At 36.5% G+C, this 27,033-nt stretch overlaps 1 protein-coding gene across 1 annotated transcript in view; it reads left to right on the top strand.

Moving 5' to 3' along the window:
- The window catches only part of ADCY2 (adenylate cyclase 2), a gene marked incomplete at its 5' end in the record, with an annotated part of 156,214 nt that overhangs the window by 95,969 nt on the left and 33,212 nt on the right, over nt 1-27,033 (top strand). Inside the window, 10 exons of the mRNA XM_081324024.1 lie at nt 1,177-1,335; nt 2,098-2,230; nt 2,441-2,617; nt 6,143-6,186; nt 8,630-8,710; nt 10,200-10,269; nt 12,115-12,212; nt 17,382-17,466; nt 25,886-26,023; nt 26,407-26,529. Coding sequence (XP_081180150.1) covers nt 1,177-1,335; nt 2,098-2,230; nt 2,441-2,617; nt 6,143-6,186; nt 8,630-8,710; nt 10,200-10,269; nt 12,115-12,212; nt 17,382-17,466; nt 25,886-26,023; nt 26,407-26,529 — 1,108 coding nt within the window. The remainder of the gene's footprint in view (nt 1-1,176; nt 1,336-2,097; nt 2,231-2,440; nt 2,618-6,142; nt 6,187-8,629; nt 8,711-10,199; nt 10,270-12,114; nt 12,213-17,381; nt 17,467-25,885; nt 26,024-26,406; nt 26,530-27,033) is intronic.

Below are 27,033 nucleotides of genomic sequence, written 5' to 3'. Positions count from 1 at the left end.
CAGACATCTGCCTTTATGGGGAGATTGTGTGTAAAATAAGTTATGGAAAAGGAACAAGTTTTGTCTGACAAGGTCAAGACTGAGTTGAAAGTAGATCTACAAATGACACATTGCAAGAATGACATCAAAACAGTTGTTAACACTAGACATTCGAAAAGAAAGTGGCTCATGTCTTAATCATTAAAAGGGATAAATAAACAGTTATCCAAAGAATGACCTGGATACTCTACCTACATTAGATTTACAAAAGAGGCTTGATAAAGTTTTGAAGAATCTTATGAGAAGGGAGACAGAAATAAAGAAAAGAAATCAAATTCTGTAACATTATTTGAGTGGACTAAAGATTAAGATCATTAGAAATAAAGGGAATAGATAAGCCTTAGTGGACTTTTGCTGATACCAGGACTGAAATAACAATGTTTTAAGGATTTGCTTATAGATAAGAGATGCGATATAGGAAGAGGTATGTGTAATAGAAGAAGAGATATGATCAAAAATAAGTGGATAATAAATGTAAATTGAATATAAAAACGAGTGACTGGTAGGAAAGAAGTACATTGAAATGACTTGGAAGCAGAGAGAGAAGGAGTTAAGATCAAATAGCTGGACAAATAGGTGAAGGAAGAGTGAATGCACTAAATAGAAAGGGTAGGTCAAGAAAGTTGTGCTTTGCCAGAATTGATAAGATCCAGAAAGAGAGAGAGAGAGAGGGAGAGAGAGAGAGACAAAAGGCCATGTCTGAATGCTGAAGAGTGTGATGGACACAAGGATAGTTGACAAAGGTAGAAAAGCAAAATAAAAACAGGGAGATATGATGAATGGTGTTGTAGAAACTAGGTATGTTTAGTTTTTTTTTATTACCATCTGCCTTCAATTTTTTTCTGCTTGCTTTTTATTTCTTTTCTGAATTTTGCTAATCACCAGAAATGATTAGCATCATAGGTATATTATACTGTATACATGCATGAATCATTTTAAATATTTATCTCTTTAAATGTTGATATTAATCAGAAAAACATTAAATCAGCACATAAAATGGCTAAAATAGTTTCATTATTTCAAATTGTTTGTATTTATTAAAATGTCTAGAGTTGCCTATTACAGATTATATGGTATTTGTCTGACTTTTGAAAGACTAATGTTGAGTATCTTCCATGAATTGTTTCTCAATAATAGGAAAGTGAGAGATGCAACTGGAGTTGATATCAATATGAGAGTGGGAGTACACTCTGGGAATGTCCTTTGTGGTGTGATTGGACTGCAAAAATGGCAATATGATGTATGGTCACATGATGTAACATTGGCCAATCATATGGAAGCTGGAGGAATTCCAGGGTAAGAACATTATTTAATTTATATGTATTTTGATTATTTCATATATATAGAATAATCGTGTGAATAATTTCAGATTGTTATGGTGTTACTTGGTCTTAAAACAGGGCACTATACAATTATTTTCATGCTTGCACATATTAATCAATCCAAAAATACTACACACTTAGTATGTTGAAACTGAACTACTGCAAACATAGATTTCTTCCATTTATTGAAACTGAATAGTGCTTGAAGGCACTGTATACTGTATGTATGTATGTTTCGTTAAATAGAGAAACTATTCTTTATTGGTGTCTCAATGTCCACAATGTAGCATGTTCAGCAAGCATTTACAATATTAAAAATCATATTTTCCGAGATGCAGGTTAAAGGTGGGCTTGACTTTCATCAAGATGAGGGTCTGATGCTGGGGTCTGATGGTCAAATGGGGGAATCACATTCTTACCACCTTAACAATGATATACATGAGGAAAGTTTCTGAGTCTTTTCCTTAACAAGCCAGCATTGTATGTCCCATATGGTATCCACTCAAATGCTTCCACCACTGAAACATAGAGGGGGCATGTCTTAGTTACAGTCTAATCATTGGAATCAAATCTCAGTTTGAGCTACTTACTGTATTTCCATTACTTATTATTCATTCCTTATGTAGTTATGTATCTAAATCTTGAGGAAGTAATTCTCAGCTATAACTAAAAGGAAAATAAATGCTACTTTCTTAATGTTGTATAATGGTCACTTTAAAATAAACCATAATTTCAGCCGTGTTCACATTACTTCAGTCACGTTGGCACACTTGAATGGAGCGTACAAAGTGGAAGAAGGGGATGGTGATGCAAGGGATCCATATCTCAAGGAGCATAATGTGAAAACCTTCTTTATAATCAATCCTAAGGTAAGCAACATTGTTTTTCTTCTACAGTGAAATGTTTATGTTTGATAATCTACGAGCAGACAATGATGTTTTAACTGGAATAGTTCTGAAAAGTGGGGAATTAATACTGAAAAATATTGAATAGGACACTGGGCTCAAAATTTAGTTTTCTAGGAAAGTGGTCAATACTAATTTCACTCATATATCTCTTTTGTACTTATTTTAAATTAGGAAGAAAAACGAAGCCCACAACATCATTTTCGATCTCGAAACACCCTAGAAGGAGCTAAAATGAGAGCATCTGTTCGTATGACTAGATACTTGGAGTCATGGGGTGCAGCTAAGCCATTTGCTCATTTACATCATCGGGACAGTATGATTACTGAAAATGGCAAGATCAGCACCATGGTATCAGCTTCTGTATATTTTTAAATAGCTAAAATACCTTTTTTGGGGAGAATCTCATTAACCTGATTTTGGGGGGACATCTGGTTTCTCAGCATGTTTATCCTTTATTAAATTAATAAAGTTCAGAAGTGGGCATTGTTTCTTCAGGTGATATTACACTATTGAAATAATATCACACAATACCTGCAGAAAATTGAGTGGAGAACTGCCATTGTTGAAATGGGCTAGAATTATAATGAATACATAGCTGACTAAATAGTGCCTAGAGGCCAAGTTTCTGTAAAGTATTTGACTCCCGTGTTAGTGTTTTTCTAGCTGTCATAGACTTACCTTAACTCACCTCTACTTATGCAGAGAATTTAAAAACCACTGCACGTAGTCCTCAACTTACGACTGTAATAGAGCTTGCCCATTATGTTCATGGGTTGTAACGGTTTTAAAGCAGATCACCTACATGAGTGACCTGATTTTACGTGGTTTTTTTGTGGTGATCATTAAGCAAATGCAGCAGTCACAAAGTGAACCCATGCTAGTTTTCAACAAAAAGTCATTAAAAATGGTCATGTGACTACAAGATGCTGCAAACAGCCAAAAATGTGGGCCAGTTGTCAAATCCCCTATATGTGGTAAATGACCAAGGCGGGTGCAGCCATCAGAACCTCAGAACCATGTCATAAGTACCTTGGCGGGGGGGCGGGGGGGCCTTCTGTCATACGCTTGAGCAGTCACCAAGCAATAAGCAACTGATTGTAAGTCAGGGCCTGCCTTAGTCTCAGTTTTCATTATAACCCCAGTGTAGCATAATTTCAAAACATGGTATAAAATGTAATCTGTTTTAAGACTCCTCCTAGGACTTGCCTTCTAGGGTGGGAGGGCTCAGTTGCTTCTATGTGCATAAGAAGGGTGAGTGTGAGATCCTGTAAAGTTTCTCCTGCTAGTAATGTCAAAAGTGGATCCAGAAGAAGGCAAGGGCTTTTTTAGTTATTGCCAAGAAAAGTGAAGGAAAGCAGTATTGAAATGTTATTTGATCCCAACTGATGAAGCCCTCTCCTCTCCAGGTTGGAGAGTTACTCTAGTTACTTAGAAAGAGCACAAAAATTCCTCAAGGAGATCTGGAAATGATGACACGGCCAGAGCAAAGCTACAAAGAACTCTGATTAATATTTGTGCCGGTATTGAAAGAGATGTTCTTTGCTGTATAGTGACAGGCAGTCAGAGCATGGAATGTGAGAATCATCCACCAAAGGAAAACTTGAAATTGTCAAAGCATTAGCAAAGCAAGTCCTAAAACGTAGCAAATGGGGATGTCTTAGGAATCAGTGAACTTAGATAGATCACAATGGGCCATTTTAATTCAGATGTTTACATTCAGGACAGGAATTCCTATGAAAAATGAAATGGCAATACATTTCAAAGCGAGACCGCTAATTACTTTTACCTGTCCAATAAACAACAAGTTTCTATATTAGCTTTAATACCTATACCTATAGACATTTTGAGTGCAACACGCTCGTGTTCTCTCTCTCTATAGATTTGGTGAGCATATAGATATAAGCCTTAAAAATGTAGGTCCATATTTTCCTCCAAAATATAAACTCCAGTCTTCTTTGGGGGAGCGGGGTGGGGTAGGACTGGGGGGGTGCTACAAGAGGTGTTGTGTAACATCAAGAAAAAACGTCATGCTGCTAATATGTACTGAATGCAAATATTGGGAAAATGAAGGAATCTAACAAGTAACAAGAAAAGGGAAATGAGAGATTTTTTAAAAAAGTTCGGAGAAATAATGGAAAATGTTAAAGCAAAGATATGATTACTGGAAAAAATATAGGCGAATGAGATTAAAGAAAGATGGAAAGTTCTTTACAGATGGGATTATAAAATGACAGTAACATTTGTCAGGCGGGGAACATATGTTCAGAAATCAACTGTGAAATATGACAGGCAATAAACCAGCAGCCAAAGGAAAACATCAGGTATAGATTAAATATGAAATGAGCTGTTTAATGCTGTAGGGTAGCAGACAGTTAAAGTACCGGTTGCTCTGTGTCAATAAATATGGAACAAGGCTGACTGGACTTAGTAAAGACTTAGAAACTGCTGGTAATGACCTATAAAGCTCTGAATGGCTTGGGTCCGGATTATCTAAGGGAACACCTGCTGCCGGCATCAACTTCCCATCATCCTGTGCGCTCCCACAGGGAGGGCCTTCTCAGGGTGCCGGCGGTTAAGGAGTACCGGCGGGTGATCCCCAGGGGGAGGGCATTCTCTGTGGGCGCACCTGCCCTTTGGAATGATTTACCGGTGGAACTTCGGACCACCCCCGATCTGCGTTCATTTCGCCGGGACCTGAAAACCTGGTTTTTTTATTTATCAGGCCTGGACTGAAGGGGTTTTAGCTTTTAATATTGTTTTAATTGTTGGGCTTAAGTAATTTAATCTATTTTAATTTTATATTATTTTTATATTGCATTTTATGCTGCCCTGTAAACCGCCCTGAGTCCTTCGGGAATAGGGCGGTATAAAAATTTAACTAAATAAATAAAATAAAAATAAACATTCAACCAGCAGTTTCATGTACATGTTAAAAGGGGAACATCGGATCCTGCAGCACCCCACAAATGAAGGCTCATGGGTATGATCTCTTACTTCCTGTTAATATCAACTGAATCTGGTTGCAGAGAGAACAGTTGCAAAACCGTCCCTCCCAATCCCAACCCCTGTACCCAGTCCAAAAGGATAGTATGGCTGATGGTACTAAAAGCCCCTGAGAAATCAAGAACATCAAGGTGGCCTTAAAGTTAGAAGCCAAGTATATGAGGTCATGGTAACTGATTATAAATTGAATTTTCTCAAAAGTGGTTGATAATTTGTATTAATTCAGAGAAAGTTAATCTAGCATACTTAATAATAGTATGAATATATGGTAATACCTTATAAATGCAAAACGTTCAAGGACAAATTAAGAGTAGTTATTACTTTATATCCTTAGAAGCATAACAGTAAAAAAAGATGCTGATTTAGACCAATCTTTGATCTGGTTTATCAGGGATTGGTAAAGTTTTATGATATGTTCATAAATATATCAAGTTTTATTTAAACTGACAAACGTCTGGTGCTATAAAGTCTAGATAATAATTGTTCCATTCATATTAGTGAAAATTCTTTCACAAGATTTGAGGATTTTGAACTGGAAATGGAAAACATTTCATTGACAAATAGCTTGCATTGCTGATTGGAATCCCCTAATAGACTTTTAGCATGAAATATAAAAAGAAAATTGGAAGCTACTTGTTTTTATACTTTCTTTCTTCCCTGCACTTTTAACATTGTCTTTTTCTTTTTTTTCTGCTTCTTTTTCTGTATTCTAAATATTAATTCTTATTAGTTTTTAATCTTACTTTTTTTTAATAAAGGTATATAAAAAGAACAAATAGTTTGCATTGTAGTGCAATTTTGTACACTGAATCCAGTAACTATTTTATAGTTCTATATATCTGGATGATATTTTCTATTACTCTCTCTTAGGATATGCCTATGGGTCAGTATAATTTCCAGCGTTGTAGAGAAAGGTACGTACAATTTGTAAAGACCTCATGGAAAACCATGCTAGTTTGCCCAGTAGTTCTGCACAAGCATTTATTTTGATAGCCGTGATAATTTTGCATAACTATTCAGGTAAGAGGTTAAATGAAATAATTCAAACATTATAAAACCTTGTCAGCTTAATTTAGGCTGATAGATAGTACAAGATAGGTTTTTTTTTATTAATAGGAATTTGTTGGTAGAATGAAATCACCAGCAAATCACAAAGATCTGTTCTAGACTGAGTAATTGTAATAATTATTTTGAAATCTGGTCAAAATGTTACTGATGTAATTTTTAAAAGCATTAAAACTGTGTACCAAATGTGATGGTGTTAATAATGCTGTAGGATACCTCTCTTTAATAATTATTCTAAAGCTATAGTTGGCAGTTCTGTGTTCTCTGGCTACTTTCTTTGTCAGACCACCTCCTTCCGTTCACTATAGTTTAGAGGTTTTGTTTTCTTTAGTCTTCCTCATTGCTTCACATTCATCTTCCCCATCTCTTCATAGAATGTAATTAATCCTGCTTTCCAGATCAGTACTTTTATTTAGTTATCGTATCTGTCAATCAGCCTTTCTAATTTTTCTTCTCCTTTCCTTCTGTGGCTTCTGATCTTAAATATTCTCAAGTTCTTTAACCTTCTTTCTTTTTGAGTAGTCTACTATATTTCCTATGCCCCTTTTTCACTATGCTCTGGAGCTCTTCCTTTAGCTTCTTTGTCCCTGGGACTGATTTTGCTTAGTCCTTGGATCCTAGATAATTAGGATTGAAATTTTAGTTTCAGAAACTAACCTTTTGTCTTCTTCAAGGAAGCTAGGCTTTTGTCCTTAAGCATTTGAATATTTCAAGAGATCATATGAGCCAAATCAATAAGGGTCAAAATATTTCCCACTACAATTGCAGTAGGATTTGCATACCATTTCTCTAGTAAAAATTTAGAAATGAGAATTGTTAAGAGGGAAGGAAGCTCATAAATAGTGGCATTCTCTCTACTGCAACCCCCAGGACCCAATAATGTCTTCATCATGACCTTTGGGAGTCACACATATGGATTATGGATCTGTACATAGCCTATTGAGCCCTGATTGTTGGTAGCCCTGCCCTCCACCCACTATGCGGGAGCTAATCATCCTTCAGCTTTATTGAAATTCTTTGTTTCCTTCAATTATAAAAATGTATTTACTCTTTTCTCAACTCATTATGAAGGGATATGTTAACATCTGTAGCTCTATAGAAATACATCTGCTAGAGCTGTGATAGCTTTAAGTCAAGCTAACTGTCTAGAAAGTTTGCTTAGCAGCAATATGCCAAGTGGTTTTCTACTGCCTTTTCTCAATATCTTTATTCAACTTCCCCATCTAACTTACAGCTTGAAATTCCTTGATAGTTTCCCATTCAAGTTTGGACTAGGCCAATCTTGACCACTTTGTCCCATAAGACAAAGAGGTAAAATTAGTCATATCATATCAAGTTCTGTTTTCCATGATGTTATAGAAAAGCAAGGCAATTTTCCCAGTTCATTGGAAACAAAATGTATAATTATATCATTTCATTTGAGGCTCCATTCTAACATTGCTAAAAACCATTGAGTCTAATTATTAACATCCAGTATCAAGGTTTATGTTCCTATCAAGCAGTTCATTAGACTGAAATAGAAAGAGGTGTACGTTATGTCAGTCTACAGTCACATCAGCAATATTTAACATTATGTTGTAAAATGAAAAGCTGGTACCAGATATGGCTCACTACAATATATGTCAATTTTGGCAGGAAATAAGAATAGTAGTATATTGGCCTTCTTTCTGCTTTTCTCATTGCTTTATTTTCTTTGCCCTAAAGAGTGCCAAACAGGTAAGCAATAGCATTTAGGCTTATATACCGTCCCATAATGCTTTATAGCACTCTCTAGGCAGTTTACAAATTTGCCCCATCAGGATTGAACTCCAGCTATGGGCAGAGTTTGCCTGCAATACTTTAAGCACTGTGCCACCAGGGCTACAGGTAGTCCTCAACTTATTACCACACTTAAGCCTGAAATTTTGTTCATAAGTTTTTTTGGTTGTAAGTTGAGTCACCATGGGGCTGGACTCAATTTTATTACTCTTTTTATGATGACTATTAATCAAGTCACCATAATCGTTAACGAATCACATGATCAAATCCAGCTAATCTAATTGATGATTTTTGCAGGAAAACAGGAAAAAAATAAAAAAAATGTGTTCATGTAACGGCAGATACTGCAAGCGGTTGACAAATGCCTAAAGTGCCATCATGCGACCGCAAGGAGTGTATGACACACACAATTTTTCCAAAGCCATTGCTATTTTGAACACTCATTCAGGCCACCAGTCATAAGAGGAGAATTACTTGTATATTATTTAAACTTAATCCTTCAGGATGCTAACTTCACTCCCTTTATCTCTGCAGAACAAAATCTCAGAAGAAAAAGTTTGAAGAGGAATTAAACGAAAGAATGATTCGAGCAATTGATGGAATAAATGCTCAAAAGTATGTTTGTCCACAAAGTTGTTTGTAGCACTGCTGTTCATATTATGGAAGTAGGCACTGAAGCCCTTGAGAAATCTGAAGGCAGAATGTTTTGAACTGGAGTTGGAGGAGCCTATTTCAAAACAGGAACCTCACTGTTTGTCCCTTTCTTCCAGAATATAAAAATATAAGCTGTTCTATGACTTAACTGTCTGTTGGACAGGAAATCAATATTTTATTGATCGACTGGAATTTAGTGACCAATATTTTATTCAAAATAGATGAAAAGAACTGAACATCTATTCTGATCACATTAGCTCTGAAACCTGAACAGAGTTATATTTACATCCCTTCCTATAGCAGCATTCTAGGGCAGGGCTTTTCAACCAGTGGTACAGGTACCACCTGTGGTACATTGGCACCTGGAAGGTGGTACATGACCATCCTATAGAAGTGGTAGTGGGGGAGGAGAATGAGCTAAACCGGTGGCAGCACTGCACAAGCCTGAGCGAGAGACGGCTGGAGCTGCAGGGCTGTCAGGGCTCAGTGGAAGCACCAAGATCAGTGCCAGGCTCCAGCTGGAGCTCGGCACTGATCCTGGCGCTTCTAAGCCCAGAAGAAGCGCCGATCAGCTGGAATGTTGCAGCATCTCCAGGATCTTGTGATTTACATTCAGATGCTTGGCAACTGATTCATATTTATGACGGTCACAGTGTCCCAGGGTCAAGTGAAGTGACCAAAACCTGCTGCAACCATCCAGCAGATGGGGGGGAATAAAAACCAAACACCCCCCCTACCCCAGCCCCGTTGCCAATCCTCAACAGAAATGCTCACAACAATGAAAACCTCAGACAGGAGGAAGAGCGCCGCTGGGCAGGCAGGCAGATGTCTTGCTCGGCTGTGGCTTGGAGGGCACTTTTTTCAGTGCCATTGTAAGTTCAAACAGTCACTAAGCGAACTGTTGTAAGTCGAGGACTACCTGGACTTCATCATTTTTTTCTTTTCTTTTTTTTTTGGTCATCAAGTTTTTGACACCTTGCTAGGCGACTGGTGGTACTCGGATGTCGCCATATCCTAAAAGTGGTACAATGAGTGAAAAGGTTGAAAAGCCCTGTTCTAGGGTACTTACTGTCACATGGAACTGTGGAGTAAAAGATCTTATTTTGACTTGCAAGCTTCTATGTAGATCATAAAATTTACATGTAAAAATTAATTATTGTTGCTAAGTTAAATGCTTCTTTTTATACTACACTATTCAGCCCTTATTCACAAGGTCGCAGTCCAAATCTGCCACCAACATTGCATATTTTGTCTGATACAGTTTTAGAAGCCTGGCTAGTGTAGATGGAAATCTATGGTTCCTATTTACAGGCTCCCCTAAAGAAGAGAAATTGCTGTTGAACTAGTATATTTCTGTTATATAAACACATCCAACTCTTTGATTTCCTTTATGAAACAATTTTTTTTCTTATCACTTACTTATGCTGTTATGGTTCTTTTTCTTTTCTAGGCAGTGGCTTAAATCTGAGGATATTCAAAGAATATCATTGCTTTTCTACAATAAAATCTTGGAAAAAGAAGTGAGTTATAGTTAAATTATAAATTCTATTTTACATGTATTTCCCAAATTCTCTAGTCGGGAAGAAAAAAGGATGTAGCTTATACATACCTGGAAAATGTCTGACTTCTTTTATATTGTGGGAGATTAAATTCCTTTTGAAATATATAGTTTTGTCTTTGATATAGATTTGCATGAATTTGGGTTTGCACCTGGGAAAAGAATTACAGAAAAACCCAGAAACCAAATAGGAAGGGGTGAAACTTTGGCTGTATTTCCTGGCTATCGGAAAATGTGAATTTTCTGCATACTCTTCAATTTAATATATCTATTACTTAAGTCAGAATTTTGCACACAAAAAAAATCTAATTAATCAAAGTAATTGAAGTTGAATTTTTTCAATGCTATAACAGCTTTTAGAGAAGTCCAATAGATGTAGGAAATCAAAATATTTAGTATTGCGTTGATTATTAATTGGTGCAGACCCTCTCTCAGAAATGAGGTGAATGACATCAGTGATTGAATGACAGCCACCTATGATATAGTTATCCTCAGTCCTCATTAACAATTCATCTGAAGTATCTTGGTTTATTCAGGAATAGGAATAATCATGCCAGAGTTTCAAAATCAATTTGTGTTACTCATTTTCATGTGTGGGAGGTTAATAGATCCTATGAACCCATTAAACCTGCTTTTTTCCTGAAAAATCAAGGTACAATTGAGATAAAGGGAGTAAAGTTAGCATCCTAAAGGATTGTACTACAATTCACGTAATCCTAAAGGATTGTACTGCAGTTCAGTACTTTTGCTGGTCTTATGCATTTCAATATGGTTGTTTGTGAAAGTTGTTCCATAATTTAAATGGCATGTACCCCAAAATGAATAATTTATGAGAGCTTCATTTCTGTGGAGCATTTTTAAACTTTGTCAAGAGAAAATGTAATTTAATATAAATGTAATTAATAAAGAAGCTTCATAATGCTTATTGATGTTTTGAAAAAGACATGGTTGGCTCAGGTTCACCATACCAATGGGGCCTGATCAATCACAGAGAATTAATTGATAGAGGTCGTCAAAGGCATGGAACCTGTTCAGGATTTAATAATAATAATAATAATAATAATAATAATAATAATAATAATAATAATAATAATAATAATAATAATAATAATAATAATAATAATAAAGTTGGAAGGGACCTTGGAGGTCATCTAGTCCAACCCCCTGCTCAGGCAGGAAACCTTATACCACTTCAGACAAATGGCTGTCCAGTCTCTTCTTAAAAACCTCCAGTGTTGGAGCATTCACCACCTCTGGAGGCAGGTTGTTCCACTGGTTAATTGTTCTAACTGTCAGGAAGTTTCTCCTTAGTTCTAGGTTGCTTCTCTCCTTGACTAGTTTCCATCCGTTGCTTCTTGTCCTGCTTTCAGGTGCTTTGGAGAATAGCTTGGCTCCCTCTTCTTTGTGGCAGCCCCTGAGATATTGGAACACTGCTATCATGTCACCCCTCACCCTTCTCTTCATTAAACTACACATACCCAGTTCCAGCAACCGTTCCCTATATGTTTTAGCCTCCAGCCCCCTAATCATCTTTGTTGCTCTTCTCTGCTCTTTGTTATGGATAACTCTTCTCTACTGGATTTCAGCAGTAATAACTGTAATAACTAACCATTTCATGGTTAATAACTGTAGATCAACCATAATCTTTTAGTTCTTTCCATCTTTTTGTTTAAAGCCATAAAGCTATCTAGATAAAGGATACCCTCGTATCAGTAAATATTTTAAAATGTAATAGGTATCATAATTTACTTGTAGTCATTTTTTAACAAAAAATTGATTGTTTTTGTAATCTCTCATTTTCTTTTAGTATAGAGCAACAACCCTTCCTGCATTCAAGTACTACGTAACCTGTGCCTGTCTTATATTCTTCTGCATTTTTCTTGTGCAGATTCTAGTGCTACCAAAGTAAGTGAGTGATTTTTTTGCTTTTATCTGTGGAACCTCTTTTAGACTGAATTGGACTTGTCTATAATCCTGTCATATTGGCAGTTTTGTTTTGTTTTGTTTTTTAAAAAACACCCTACTTTATGTCTAGTGAAAAGATTTACTTTATGTCTATTTTGTCTTTTCCACCACCATCTTCCTTTGTTCCTTCTTCCTTCTCAGTTTATCTTTCTTCAGAAGGAAAATGATGCAAGCCACTCCAGACTGGCCATGACTTAATCACAATTAGATTTGGTGCAAGACTTTATCAGAGACATCCTGACCATTTACTCCCTTGGATTTTTTTTTTAAAAAAAACCCGCAGCAAAGATGTAGCACTTTCCTTTTTTCACTTCTGCTTGGTGGGCGTGTGATACTATTAACCTTGTGCCTCAAAAATGCTTTTCCAGAAGGCATCTGGACTTTGTTTTTTTTCTTGAAGACATTTGGCTTCCCATCCAAAAAGTTTCTTCAGCTCTGACCAAAAGGTAGATGATGGAAAGATTTATATTCCTGGATGCCCCATTTGGTCAGAGCTGAAGAAGCGTCTTGGATGGGAAGCCAAACGTCTTGAAGAAAAAGCTGTCAACTTTAAAAATGAGCATGGCTGTGGCCATCTTCCTTATTCATTTTCAATTGACACATTGAAGGGAGGGAGGGAGGATTTCCAGGTGCTTCGCTAGTTTAAATAAACTTTTGTCCCGTGGGAACCAAGGTCATCGGCTGCTCCCGAAACTGCAGGCTGGGCGTTTCGTGAAAAGTCCGCCAAGAGGATGTATTGGGGAATGTAGTTGTTTGCATAGCCTTAGGGGTGGCATTTCTTAACTTTGTATGGGGGAATTGTTACGTGTGTCTTCAGACTTGGTTTCACTTTTGATGTGCTTTGTAACAAATAAACATGTTCTTTGAGGAATTTCCAAGCCTCGGACTTATGCTTTATTTGTCTCTGTCTCTTGGAACCTTGACAAAAGCACTTTTAGGACAGCTATGACCTGGGTGACTGAGAATCTCCATAGACATTAACTTTGTGTCTCTTCAGCTGCTGATTCAGCCAGCAAATCTAGTCATAATCTGTGGGTTTTACACCTTTGTTTTCAGATATTCATATTAATATACTTATTAATAAAATTAATATCTTGGTAATTCATTCCAAAACCTGCTCAAAGGCCAGTTCCAATTGTCACCCTATAACAATAATTCAGAAGTCTTTGGCTGAACAGCAGCAAGGCAAGGAAACATAAAAATTACTTTGACTCAAGTTTCAGCTCTGGTGACCTTGTGACTAGGTTGTAGTTTATCAAGATCAAAGTTCTGTGATGCCTTCTAGTGTAGAGGTAATCCTCGACTTACAACAGTTCATTTAGTGACTGTTCAAAGTTAAAATTGGATTGAAAAAAAGTGATTTCTGACCGTTTTTCATACTTATGACCATTACAGCATCCTCATGGTCATGTGATCAAAAGTCAAATCCTTAGCAACCAGCTCATATTTATGACAGTGCAATATCCCGGGGTCATGTGATCACCTTCTGTGACCTTCTGACAAGCAAAGTCAGTGGGAAAGCCAGATTCACTTAACTGTGTTACTAACTGCAGTGATCCACTTAACTCACTCAACAAATTTTTCACTTAACCACAAAAACGTTTGGCTCAATTGTAGTCATAAGTCAAGGACTACCTGTATTCACTTACGGCATCTTTCATCAGTTTACTCTCTCGGTGTCTTAATGTTCACAATTCTTTCTTTTTGCTAAAGACTTTAGGAGGGAAAATGTCCCCAAAGTCTCATCAAGGAATGGATTCACTGAATTATCAAACTTGTATTCATGTGCAGCAGTTCAGAAGATTCTGAAATATTTTGTCTATTTTATATGTTTCCTGATTCCCAATAACTTTGGGTGGCTCATCACTAACATACATATGGACATATACGGCCTGTCCAGAAAATTGAACGATGGGGAAATATTCTAGGAATCTTTTTCCTGAATTCTCTTTTCATATAAAAATTATTGAGTCAACTGATGATTATTTATTGACTTTAACAAGGTCTTATACAGTATACAGTGATATTTGATTCTGACTCCATTGGGCAGAGGGTCATCACACTGTATATTTTCCCAATTTTACAACTAAGTAGATTTATTTCTAGGTGAAAGCACAAAAATCATTTTAAAAATGAAACTGAACAATCCTTTCATAATTCAAATTTATTACTTTTTTACATAGGAAACTTTCAGGGTATTGAGTTGAAGGTTGAAGCACACTTAATTTTGAAAAGTCAACACTTAATGCTGTGATTATTTGAAAGCAAATGAAGCTCACAAACTCTCTCTCTTACTTCCTCTTTCATTTTTATGCCACTCATTTATAGGAGGGCTTTTTTTTGTTGTACCTGATAGAATGGAGAGCTGCTACAAATGTTTATATTAAAAAAATGTTTTAACAATGAAACTCTTATGTGTTCCAAACCGCGGCTCTAATTGAAAACTTTTGTAAGTTTCATGAATGTACTTTCAAAATGGAAAAGAACAGACTTGGAAATTATCAGACTTAATCTAATGCTTTTAAAGATGAAAATTATCTCTCTCTGGTTTTCCTACAAGAATTTATCCCTGAATTTCTTTTTCATACACATACAATATAATTAAAGACAAAAATAAGTATTTAATATTGAATTTCTCAAACAAACAGTTGGCCACTATGGAATAGAACATCAACAGAATTGTTATGTAAATCCAACAACAACATTAAAATTTTTCCTACCTCTTTTAATAATAATAATAATAAACCTTTATTGTCAAAGTACAACATGTGTACATTGAGATTAGCTGAGCCTCCCCCCCATGCTCTCTCCCCCCAACACACAGTGACAACAAACCCTCCATCCCACCATACTATGTTAACCAACTACACCACACACCGGCCTCCCAAGTCAATTCTGCATAAGATTATGTCCCATTTCAAAGCCTAACAGCCCACGGATAAAAGCTATTTTTCAGCCTGTTGGTACGGCTGGCTATATTCCTATATCTCCTACCGGATGGTAGGAGAGTAAAGAGATACCGTCCAGGGTGTGAGTCATCCCTGAGAATTTTCCTCACTCTTCCAAGGCAACGAGCCCTGGCGATGTCATCCAGTGGTGTCAGGGAACAGCCCACAATGTCTTGTGCTGTGCTCACTACCCTCTGTAATACTTTCCTATCCACGGCTGTCAGACCAGCATACCAAACCACAATACCATACGAGAGGACGCTCTCTATAGTAGGCCGGTAAAAGAGGGTCATTAGCTGTTGTTCTACCCTGTTCTTCCGCAAGACCCTAAGAAAGTAAAGCCTCTGTTGGGCCTTTCTAGCCACCTGAGTTGTGTTAACTTTCCAGGTCAGATCTTCACAGAGGTAGACTCCCAGAAATTTAAAGGAGGAAACTCTCTCTACACAGTTCTCTCCGATGTGAAGTGGGGCAGGTTCCTCCTTTTTTCTCCGGAAGTCTAACACCATCTCTTTCGTCTTGCCGATGTTTAGGTGCAAGTTGTTGTTACTACACCATATGGATAGTTTTTGTACCTCCGCCCTATATGCTGTCTCATCCCCACCTGTAATAAGACCCACCACAGTTGTATCATCTGCGAACTTGATTATCGCAGTGGATGGGTCAGATGATACACAATCATAAGTGTATAAAGAGTATAGGTAGGGGCTAAGCACATAGCCCTGTGGCGTGCCGGTGCAAAGCTTCAGGGGGGTGGACAAAGCAGACCCGACCCTCACTGTTTGTAACCGATCCCTAAGAAAGTCTTGAATCCAATCGCAGATGGCGGGGGAGAATTTCAAGTCAGTCAGCTTCTCAATGAGAATGCTCGGCAAAATGGTGTTGAAAGCCGAGCTGTAGTCAACAAAAAGCATCCTGACGTAACTTCCAGGCTTCTCGAGATGACTTGCTACAGAGTGTAAAGCAGTAGCTATGGTATCGTCTGTCGACCTATTTCCCCTGTAGGCAAATTGATGTTTATCAAAGTCCAGTGGGAGGCATGTCCTGAGATGTTGGAGAACCAATCTTTCGAAGCATTTCATGACTACAGACGTTAATGCAATAGGTCTGTAGTCATTCAGGCACTCAACTGCAGTTTTCTTGGGGACTGGGACAATGGTAGCTGCTTTCAAGCACGATGGTACACATGCCGTTTGCAAGGAGATGTTAAAAATCCTTGTCAGGACCCCTGCTAATTGTGTGGGGGGAGGGGGGTCTTCTCAAGATGGTGAACATATCTAAAACTCCTGCCTCCTGTTTTCCCCATGACATCTGGTGAGTGGGGCTGAGGGAGAGTGACTGGCCCAAAGTCACCCAGCTAGCTTTCATGCCTAAGGGAAGGCTAAAATTCAATTTCCTGTTTTCTAGCCTAGCATTTTTACCATTACATCAAATTGGATCTCTTACTACACCAAAGTATATTTCATGGCTTTCATGAAATAAACAGCCAGTGTTCTCCATAAAAACCTTACGTTGATAGAATTTTTGTGAGGGAAAAAAATGGTGTACTATGTATATCAACTATGTATATCATCTTGAACTTCTGAATGGAAGGAGGGATATAAATCCAACAAATAATTAGAGTTGGTGGAAAAAAAATACCCCTGAGAAAATACAGTGTTTTTTTGTATCTATTCATAACTGTTTCTACAGTAAAAAGAGAGATATGTATAAGCTTCTGTGGCAGCAAAATCTTCTAGCCAGCACTTCTTCACCTGTATTTATGAAATCTCTACTTACAAATTGCTCTAAAAAGTTTTACTGTTTACATGCATAGAACACATCGCAGTGTGCTGTAGGGGTTAAGGTGTTGGATAAGGAGCATGGAGGCCCAAGTCATTCAGCCATAGAATCCACTGAAACCTATTTGATCATATTGGGTCAAATCGACCAGGTCACTAGCTCGAGAGAAAAGGGTCTGGGTCTTTAAGATCTCGAGGCAATGATATTTTTAAAATCTCATCAGCATGCCCCTTTGGAAGTTCAAATGAGTCCATACTTCCATATAGTCTTAGTCATTTTAGTTGAGAGACACGGTAAGGCAATGACAACAACCATCACTTGTGTTATGTTTACATGGAATTGGTTTCTGTAAAAAAAAAGGCTCTTTTTTCTTGTTTCTCAGAAAGTCTATACTTGGAATCTCCTTTGGAGCTGCCTTTCTGCTGCTGTCCTTCATTCTTTTCATCTGCTTTGCAGGACAGCTTTTGGTAAGTGTTCAGTGCATACTGACTGCAAAAGGCAAATCTTTCAGCATAAATAATTGGGCTCAAACACTTTGTTACTTCTTCAAGACTGCTTTCTCTTACCAAACAGCATATACTCTCTGTCAGGTACTTAATTAAGAAATGAGATCTTAGCTGACTTTTTTTCTTGCTGTTATTTACATTTTATTTAGTTTTCTGAAATGCATTTATTTATATTGAGATATTGCTACACAACACCAAACATGTAAGAAATTCAAATTGCGCCTTTCTTATCTAATTTATTTAATGGAATGTTACCGTATCCTAAAAAGTTCTGGTATTATTTTACTGGTGGTACCATATTAAGCGCTCCAAGTTTTATTTGCTTTCTATCGTGTGAGAAGTGTAAAGAATATAAATGTGATTTAACTTTTTGAAAAATAATGCTAATTTTAAATCAATCCCATGAAAATATGCTGATAAAAATTATTATGACTAGGAGGGCTGCACAATACTTTCAAGCAGCAGCATATTTTTCTGGGACTGTATGATTCTGGGAAAAAGCACAGTTCTGTTTAGGTGTTGTAAACAGATAAATAGTACATTGCTGTTTGCATGTTCTCTGAAGCACCTTTTGGAGATCAAATCTGAAGTTCTGTACAGCCTGAAATGCCAGACCACTAGCCTTCCATGTAATGTCACAGATTGCTTTGAAACCAAATGACACTTGCTTTTAAGCCTCCAGATTTAGACACAGCTCTATGCAACATGGCTCACAAATGTTTTATTTTTCAAAACAGCATCCTTGATACTAAGAATTAGTTTTAACTGCTGTTGGGTTAGCATAAGAAGTTGTGTCTTCTCTCTTCTCACAAAAACTAATAGAAGGGCTTAAATAAATGCTCCTTCTGCTTAAAACAGCCACAGGTAGCACCACTTGGCACGAGTGTCACAGAGATTCTTGGCAAGGAGACTTGGCTTATATTCTTCTTCACCACCACCACCACCACCACCACCACCCTGTAATACCTTCACATGATTTCTGGGGGAAATTGAAAATATTTGCCAGGGCGTATAGCTTGTTTAGGGACGCGGTGGCTCAGTGGGTTAGGACGCTGAGCCTGTCGATCAGAAGGTCGGCAGTTTGGCAGGTTGAATCCCGAGTGCCGTGTAACAGAGTGAGCGCCTGTTACTCGTCCCAGCTTCTGCCAACCTAGCAGTTTCGAAGCATGTAAAAATGCAAGTAGAAAAATAGGGACCACTACGGTGGGAAGGTAACAGTGTTCCATGTGCCTTTAGCGTCTAGTCATGCCGGCCACATGACCACGGAGATGTCCTCGGACAAGCGCTGGCTCTTTGGCTTTGAAACGGAGATGAGCACCGGCCCCTAGAGTCAGAAACGACTAGCACGCATGTGCGGGGGAACCTTTACCTTTACCTTTATAGCTTGTTTATGTACAATGATTTCTGAAATTTTTAGAGAAGAAAAACAGACTTGCTTTCTTGAAATGGTATCTAGTGGCAACCATTTTTAAAAGCTATTTACTTCTGAGTTTATACATCAATTTATGGCTGGAAAATGGAAACTGACATACCTAAATCAAATAAAATTGTTTGGCTTTCTTGCCCGGAGCTTCTGTTAGTCCTTACTGCACCTCCAAATTGAGCAAAAAGCAAAAAAGAGCCACATGATAGGGAGCAAGACATTGGGAAGGGAAGACAACCCAAAACATAATGAAAATACAGTAGCAATAGAAAACCATTCCTAAGCCATGTTAGGCAAAATAAGATTGGTTTGGAATAAAAGTATACCATTGGATGATTCTCTAGAAAAAAGTTTTTGTTTGTTTCTGATTTCTGACTTTTGTGACCATAGTAACATATAGTTCCTATTTTGCTCTGCCACCATCATATTATAAAATAGGAAAAGAAATTTTTAGAAATGGTTACATACTGTACATAAAAGGGTCATTTTGAATTCTAGATGGTTGAATATCATTAACAGCATCTTGGCTTCCCTAACACAATCCTTCTGTAGTCAAATCAAGTATGTTTATTACAGTCAAGGACCAGAGACCAGAACAAGTTAAAAACACTGAAGGATTAATCCTTCTGTATAGTCTGGCTTAACTACATTTTTGTAACTAAAAACTTATATCTTGGAACGACATCAGTACAAGGATTACTAATATTGTTGCCTTCCTAGCTGGACAATTTTGAAAGTAAATTATTGGTTAATATGACATAATAATGTCATATCAACTATGCCTTTTATACCTTATATGGTCTTTGGCAAAGAAAGATAAAGACTCCTATAAGCTGAACTTGATTCTTAAATATTTCATGGGACATTATGCAAATAGCTTGCCATTGCCTTCTTCCATGCCTTTATTATGTTTATGACTGATGAAAATAGATTGGATAAGATGGTCATTGTAGCTTAGATGTTGGTGATTTCAACATAAGGTAAACAGAATTTTTTTTTACCTGAAAGATATTTCTTTAGATTCGTAATTTTATTTATTCCAATGCCTAAATGTGATTACTAGTCAAATCTTTTAAACTAATCTTTTTACCATTAAAAGCTGAACTGAAACCAAATGGATTTAGCATAATATTCATAAAAGCGAGCAATATCAAAATGATTTATGTCTGTGATAGAAAATAAGCAAAAAAAAAAGATATTCTGCTTAGGTATCATTCCATCCTAGACTGCTAGGCAATCCCAGGATATATTAATAGCATTGACTAAGGTTGATTTACAATCTAGTACTCATTGTTCTCATGATCCTTCTGAAGTCCTCCTTCCAAAATTTAATGACTCAAAACCAAAGGCTATTTAGGTGGAAGATACAGTGAGGATGTACCCCATTGGTTTGCCCAAATCCCTGCTTTCTGTCAAAAGAGTCTGTACTATTATCCCCAAACAAGATGGTTTTCTTTTTCAAAAGCACAAATCAGAGATGGGGGAACGGCATTGTTATGGATTTCCTGTACACTTGGTTGTTCTTGTAAAACATGACGATATGAATAAGGAAATAATTGCTGGTATTATCCCAGATCCACCTTCCCTCACTGGCTAAGCTGGAGAAACTACCATGATTTACCCAAGAGCAATTTTGTGGTTTTGTGTATTTGTGTCCTGAGGTGCTTAGGGAATGGCTGTGGTAGAATGTTTCTACAAAGGGGGAGGTAACGTGATGGATTACAGTTATCAGGTTCCCAGGAAGAAGGGAGCATATTCCAAGAAGAGAGGTGATACAAGAGACAGCACAGTACCAAGCTCGGTCATATGAAAAAGAAGAGATTTAGGATAGCCATTCCCTAGCCTAGAATTTTGCATTAGGTTAATACATTTAGTCTGGCAAGATTCTGTCTGTATGATGTAAGCAATAAAAAACTGAACTTTGGCTGGATTTTGTTACAGTGCTCTTGGGCTAAGTCTGACAGAGGCCCAGTCAAGTGCCAGCCCTAGGAGAGCTTTCTACTATCAGTGTTCCCAGAGAAGTCCTCTGCAGTGTACTAGGGAGCTGGGAATGGAGATCAAGATCCACTTTCATCTTCATTTTAAAAGGAGGGACTTCCAATCAAGTGTATGCTACAATCAGAGGGATCTGAGCATTTTCTCTGGAGTTTTATTTTGATAACTGTTTAATTACTACTACTGGAATAAAAACAGTGACTATCTTCTGTTTTGCTGTCAAAGGGGTTGGTTGTAGATCACTGGGATGGAACTCAAAAAAGTTCTGCACTATCTTCTCTCCAAGGCAACAGCTTCAGTGATTGAGGAGTATGTCTGTTTTCATAAAGAATTTTTGGTGTATTAAAAAGCTATTAAAGCTACAGTTAAGTACCGGAATAGAATATGTCAGATGGAAGTCCATGGAAGTCTGTTGAGGCATCCATAACTGATTTAATGGTGTATAATAAAAACATTTAGGACAAAATTGTAGACTTAGAATTTCAGTGTCATCAATCGGATTTACATGTAATGGGATTTCAAGAGCAAGAGGAGAAAGATAAAGCTGTCATTTTTGCGGAAGCCCTAATATATTCTAGAGTATTATTCTTGCGAGAAGAATTTTATCAGCTGAAAACTAAGAGAGCTCATTTTGTTCCTCTGATAAGCATTAGTTATTTATTGTTAAGTTTATTGTATTTCCTGGAGGGATGAAATATTCAAAGAGCTGTTGAATTTCAAAGGACAAGGTTTTATGTTATGTTATTCCTAGAAAACAAAAATGTGTTTTGCATTGTGTGAGAGAAAGTTTCAGGGCTATATTACATATGCAGCAAATCTTCTTCTTCACTTTCTGGACAGAAGCCACTGATCCGTTCAAAAAATCTTGCAGATGAAGAAAAACGTCTTGTTGTTTTCAGTTCTTTCTGTAGTAGCACTGGTGAAATAAAATTCCTACAAGTTTTGTTATTGTGCCTGCTAATAATTCCAGACAATATTTCAGAAAAATGAATAATTTGGAATTAGCTAGTCAGATAACAAACAACCAAACTCAGAGAGCACCAAGGACTCCATACTGTCTGCTAACAGACTACATTCTGCATTCTGTGAAATTTCTGGACCAATAATGAGAAAGAACAACATATAATCTGTTCTGCAATGATGATTCTGAGCCCCTTTTTCCCCTCTGCCTTAATTGTTTTCTTCTCGCTGGGACACACGTATTTTATCAGTGCATTTAGCAAAAATAGACATTCTCTCTACTTTTTTCCTATGGTTCAGGTACTATAATTTATCACCATCATATGCTTATTAAACTGGATAGGAGATGGAATAGAGAGTAGGGAGAAGGATATAACCCTACTTATAGTAGTTGAGAGGGTCCAAATTTAATTGTTGTATTTGTTATTTTTGTTTTGTTTTTCACCTCTCATTCTCTTGGGGGAGTGAGGGATTCCATGTGGTTTCTGATGGCATATTTGTATACCCAGATTGTATATGGTGATTCCTTTTTTCTTGTTCTAAGATTAATTCATTTTAAGGGCTGTTTCTTTTATAACATACAATGCTGAGACTGGAGTCTTCTAAGATAGTCAAATATTATTTAAATTTTTAAAAACTGTTATAGAAAACCCTAATGGAGAAGGCATACTTAAACAATATTTGTAAATCTAAAACAATTATTGCAAATTTGATTAGTAGACTTTCAAAGCTGATGGTTGGTAAAAAAAAAGTAAGATGAATCATTTTAAAATTCCCATTATTAGACTGGAAGATCAACATTTACAGACTTATATTTAATTATTTTCAGCCCCGGGTCAGGTATTATCTGGAGAGGATCTCATTCAAATTTCAGAATGTGATGTTTACCCTCTGTCCAAAAACACTACTGGCTCATATTTAGGTGATTGTCCACTCAGACTCCAAGATCCCTCTCACAGCTACTGCTATTGAACCAAGTTTCACCTACTCTGTACCTGTATATTTGGTTTTTCTTACCTAAGTATAAAACTTTACTTTTCTCTCCGTTGAATTTCATTTTGTTAGATAGGGCCCAGTGTTCAAGTCCATCAGACTCCATCTGGATCTTGAGCCTATCTTCCGGGATATTGGCTATTTCTACCAATACCCCAGAATTCATCATTATGGATAATGGTGGTGGTGATGATGAAGAAAAAAAAAAGAATTATGATGAATTCCTGGGGAAGTCATCATAATTGCTGTAGCCACAAATTGGATCCTTGCAAAGTACATTAAATATGAGCACTTCAAAGGACAAGGTTGGAAATACCTGGTGAGTGACTCCCTTCAACCTTTAATATAGCAAAATGAACGTTCAAGACATGTACATGATGGCATTATCATGAATTTTTTGTGCTAGTGTCAGACATGAAATAATTTTCTAGGTGTCATGTTGACCACTTCTCATTTTGTTAATAGATCCCAATACTGTTATCTATTTTTTTTATTTTAAAAGGCCATTTTTCTTACATGTCATTTCAAATAGGTTAATTGGATATTAAGCAACTTTACAGAGATATACTGTTTATCTGCAGATAAATTTCAATACTTCACATAATGCTGTGAGAAATATATTGAAATCTTTGAGTTTCAGATAAAACTTTACCCATGAATATCTTATATTAAGAGATAATTTTACTTTTAAAATAGTGGATGAATTTTGTTTTGAAGTAAAGTGGATCCATCATAATTTTTACTTTAGAACAACTTAGATGATCATTCTACATTTGAACTGGTGGGAGGTAGCAACAAAGAGGATTTTTAATAAATTTAATCACTTTTAACAGGAATTATTTTGTATATGAGGTTAGTTTCCAGGACTTTTAAAAACCTCCCTGGTTTTTTGTACATTTATTGTTTGTTTTTCATTCCAATTAGTTATAATCAGTCTGTATAAAACGTTGAACTATTTTCATTTATTCTTTGTTTACATAACATTGAATAATATTTTACCACATTTTATTACATTTATTTTGGTATTATGCATCACATTTCCTAACTTAATATTTAATATTAAACATAATGTGATTATTTGTATATTTTATTTATATAAGGATTTTAGATTCCTAATTTATAATTTTATATTTCAATTAATTTGCCTGTAATCTGTATGGGAAGATTCATAATCATAGTTTAAAAATGTTATTTTATGCTGGTTTGGATCAAATAAACTACCGTAAATCTCATTTGACAAAATAAGGAAAATAACTACCCTCAAAGTAGAAAAGTTGGGACAGGATTTTTAAACGAAAAGAATTTTGTAATCACTGTTATTGCTGAAATAATCCAGAAAAGCCAGATAATTAATATAAAATTAAGCCATCAACCAACAGTATAGAAAACTAAAATGAAATTTATAATATAATACAGCAGAAAGATACTAAAGACCATGAAACGCAGTGTTATATCTGTATTGATAACTCATACTGAATATTCTAGAAATCAAAACTAGCATGAGTAGTTGGTAAATATGCATGAATGTGTAAATGTTTGTATACATGGCTCAAATGGCTTTTTGCTCAGATAGTGAACAATAACATTTGTAAACTTGCATATCTTTGTATGTTTCTAAATTTGGGGATCAAAATAAAGAGGCAATGCTTTTTCTATATTACTCAATGTGGCAGTATAACTTCAGTAGTGAATGTTTTTTTGAACTATTGTATTATGCCAAATATTTGAATTAGTAATTAAAGACTTGCCTGTTTTGGATGAGTTCACAACTTCCTGCCTGCCATCCTCTCAATTTTGCCTCATTTCATTTGTTTAACTTTTTAATAAGTGAATTGATCTTTCTGCAGTTTCCTGCTAAATATTGTAAGGGTGATGAGGGTGTTGAAAGAAAAATCTTTATCAGGGTCCTGTCCAAGCCAGGAATAAACAAAATGGAGACTGCTTTAGAAAGAAGATTGTAGTTTATTGAAGAGCAGAATCACAAGACATGTGGCTCTGCAACAGCTGACCACATGTTGCTGGGACTGGTGGTTTTTATACCTTCTTTGGCTTTTGTGTTTGGAGTTGTTCTTCCTGTTCCTATGGCATGAACTTTGACCTGAGGTTCAGTGTGCCCTTTTTGTATTCTGATGGTGGTGGTGGGTTAATCCTATTATATCCTGCTTTCCTGGGGCTGTGGCTAATGGCTATATCCTGTGTTGGATGGGTGAGGGGTTGTGGGTTCTAATTCTATCACTCTGCTATTGTTAGCTATCAAATCTTGCTCCAAGGGATTTCGAAAGGCCCTGTCTTGAATGGGTTTCTGCAGGCAGTATTTGTACATGAATGGGGCCTCAGTCTTTCTGAATGGGATTATCAAATCTGCATTTCTACAGAGCTGGCCTATGCCTGGGGCTGTTAAGAAAACTGGGCATGCTTTTCTGCCTTTAAGATCCTCGGGAAATATAATATTCTGCTTTTTTAATATTCGCCAAAATATTTCCTTCTCTGGGGGGGGTGCTGCCTTCCTACAATAACAAGGGCTACATCAAATAATATTTAGATTCAAAGGTGAGAGTACGTAGTCAATCTTGCTTTAGCTCAGAAGCTGAGACGTTGAAAAATATCCTGGGAGAAGGCAAAGTCAAACTTATGTAACAGTGGTAACCAGGAACTGAATTTGATTTGGGACCATCTTTATCTTCTGTTTTTTTAAAAAATTGTCCTGTTAGGCATTCTGAGATTTCTTTATAGACCAGAAATGAAGTTAAAACCTGGAACAATTGCCTATGGCTACAAGACTGTGAAGTCCTTTTTCTCTGCTAAATTGTTTCCTGCTTTATAGTTCCGAGTATTGTCATTCCAAATAAATAGCAATTCATCAACATGATGCTTGGTAACCTCTTATTTCTCTCCTTTTGTTTTGTATCTTCTGCTTGTTGTTGCCCTGAATATTTTTGGAACACTTTTTTTTTCCTTTGGGGACTAATCAGAAATAGATATGTGCATTTTCATGTATTCTGTATTCAGCAGTGTAACAAGAAACTCTCAGCTTTCCTGAGATGGATTCTGAAATCAGCTGGAGTCATTGAAAATCGCCCTTGGCCACGAATCATGATTACCTTGATAACAACAGCTGTAATATTAACTATGGCTGTGTTCAACATGGTAGGTTTAAATAAGATTTTCTTCTACTTAATTGTATTGATTTGTTTATTCGGTTTGGGCACGTTACTGAGAGAAAAGAAATATGTAACCTGCATGGATTAAATTCTGTTTTTTATTGCTTTCAATGCGTTAAGATAATTTGTATTTTTGTCACAACAATGTGTCAAGCAGAAAGCTTCTGATAGGTTGAAAAAATTATACAACTTTATAGAAGCTTTATAGAAGCTTCATGAAGAAAACATTGGTCTTTTAAAAAAGAGCAACATGTTTAACTTATGATCAAAACTCCTATTTCCTTTCATATATTCATATGTTGTTATTTTGTTCAGATTCTGTATATTTGACTGAAATCCTGTGAGATTTTTTTTCTTTTCTTTTCTTAGTTTTTCTTGAATGGTGAAGGTATTGTTGAAAATCTCCCCATTCCTAATTCATCAAATATAAGTTCTCCTGATGCAAGAGATCAGACAGCCTGGTATATTCAAAGCAACCATTTTTTCTTGCCAGTAAGTTTGTATCTTGTTTGCATGAGCAGTCTGTAAGCAAGGACTACCTGTATTTGATTAGGCCTGTGCAAATCATTTCACAAGATCCTCTTTTATGAAGTCACGAAGCAGCTGTTCCATGGGAAGTGTCTTCTGTACATGCATGCTTGGAAATTTTGGGATTTTTGAAGCAACTGAATCCAGTAGATACAAAGACATGATTTGTCCATAAACTAAATACCTCACTGAATGATTTGCACAGCCCTGGTCCTATACTTCCATGAAAACCACTGTTCTGTCATAGCCAGTCTACATGGTTTCATTCTACATCTCTGTGGTAGTGTTCCAAATCTTGAAGCATCCCTGAAGCTCCAAGTAAGCATGGTTAGTGTATGAGGAGGACCTGTCTAATTGGTCCTATTCATCTCGTTTCAAATCTTTTCAGTATGACCACACTAATGAGATGTGAATTCTTGAGAAAGCCATTCCCAGGTACCATGTTAATATAAAATGAAAAATTCAGTC

This window comes from Vipera berus (assembly GCF_964194415.1).
Source record: "Vipera berus genome assembly, chromosome: 3".
Taxonomy (NCBI): Eukaryota; Metazoa; Chordata; class Lepidosauria; order Squamata; family Viperidae; genus Vipera; species Vipera berus.
Note: the sequence above shows the minus strand (reverse complement) of the source record. Positions and strands in the feature narration are given on the sequence as shown.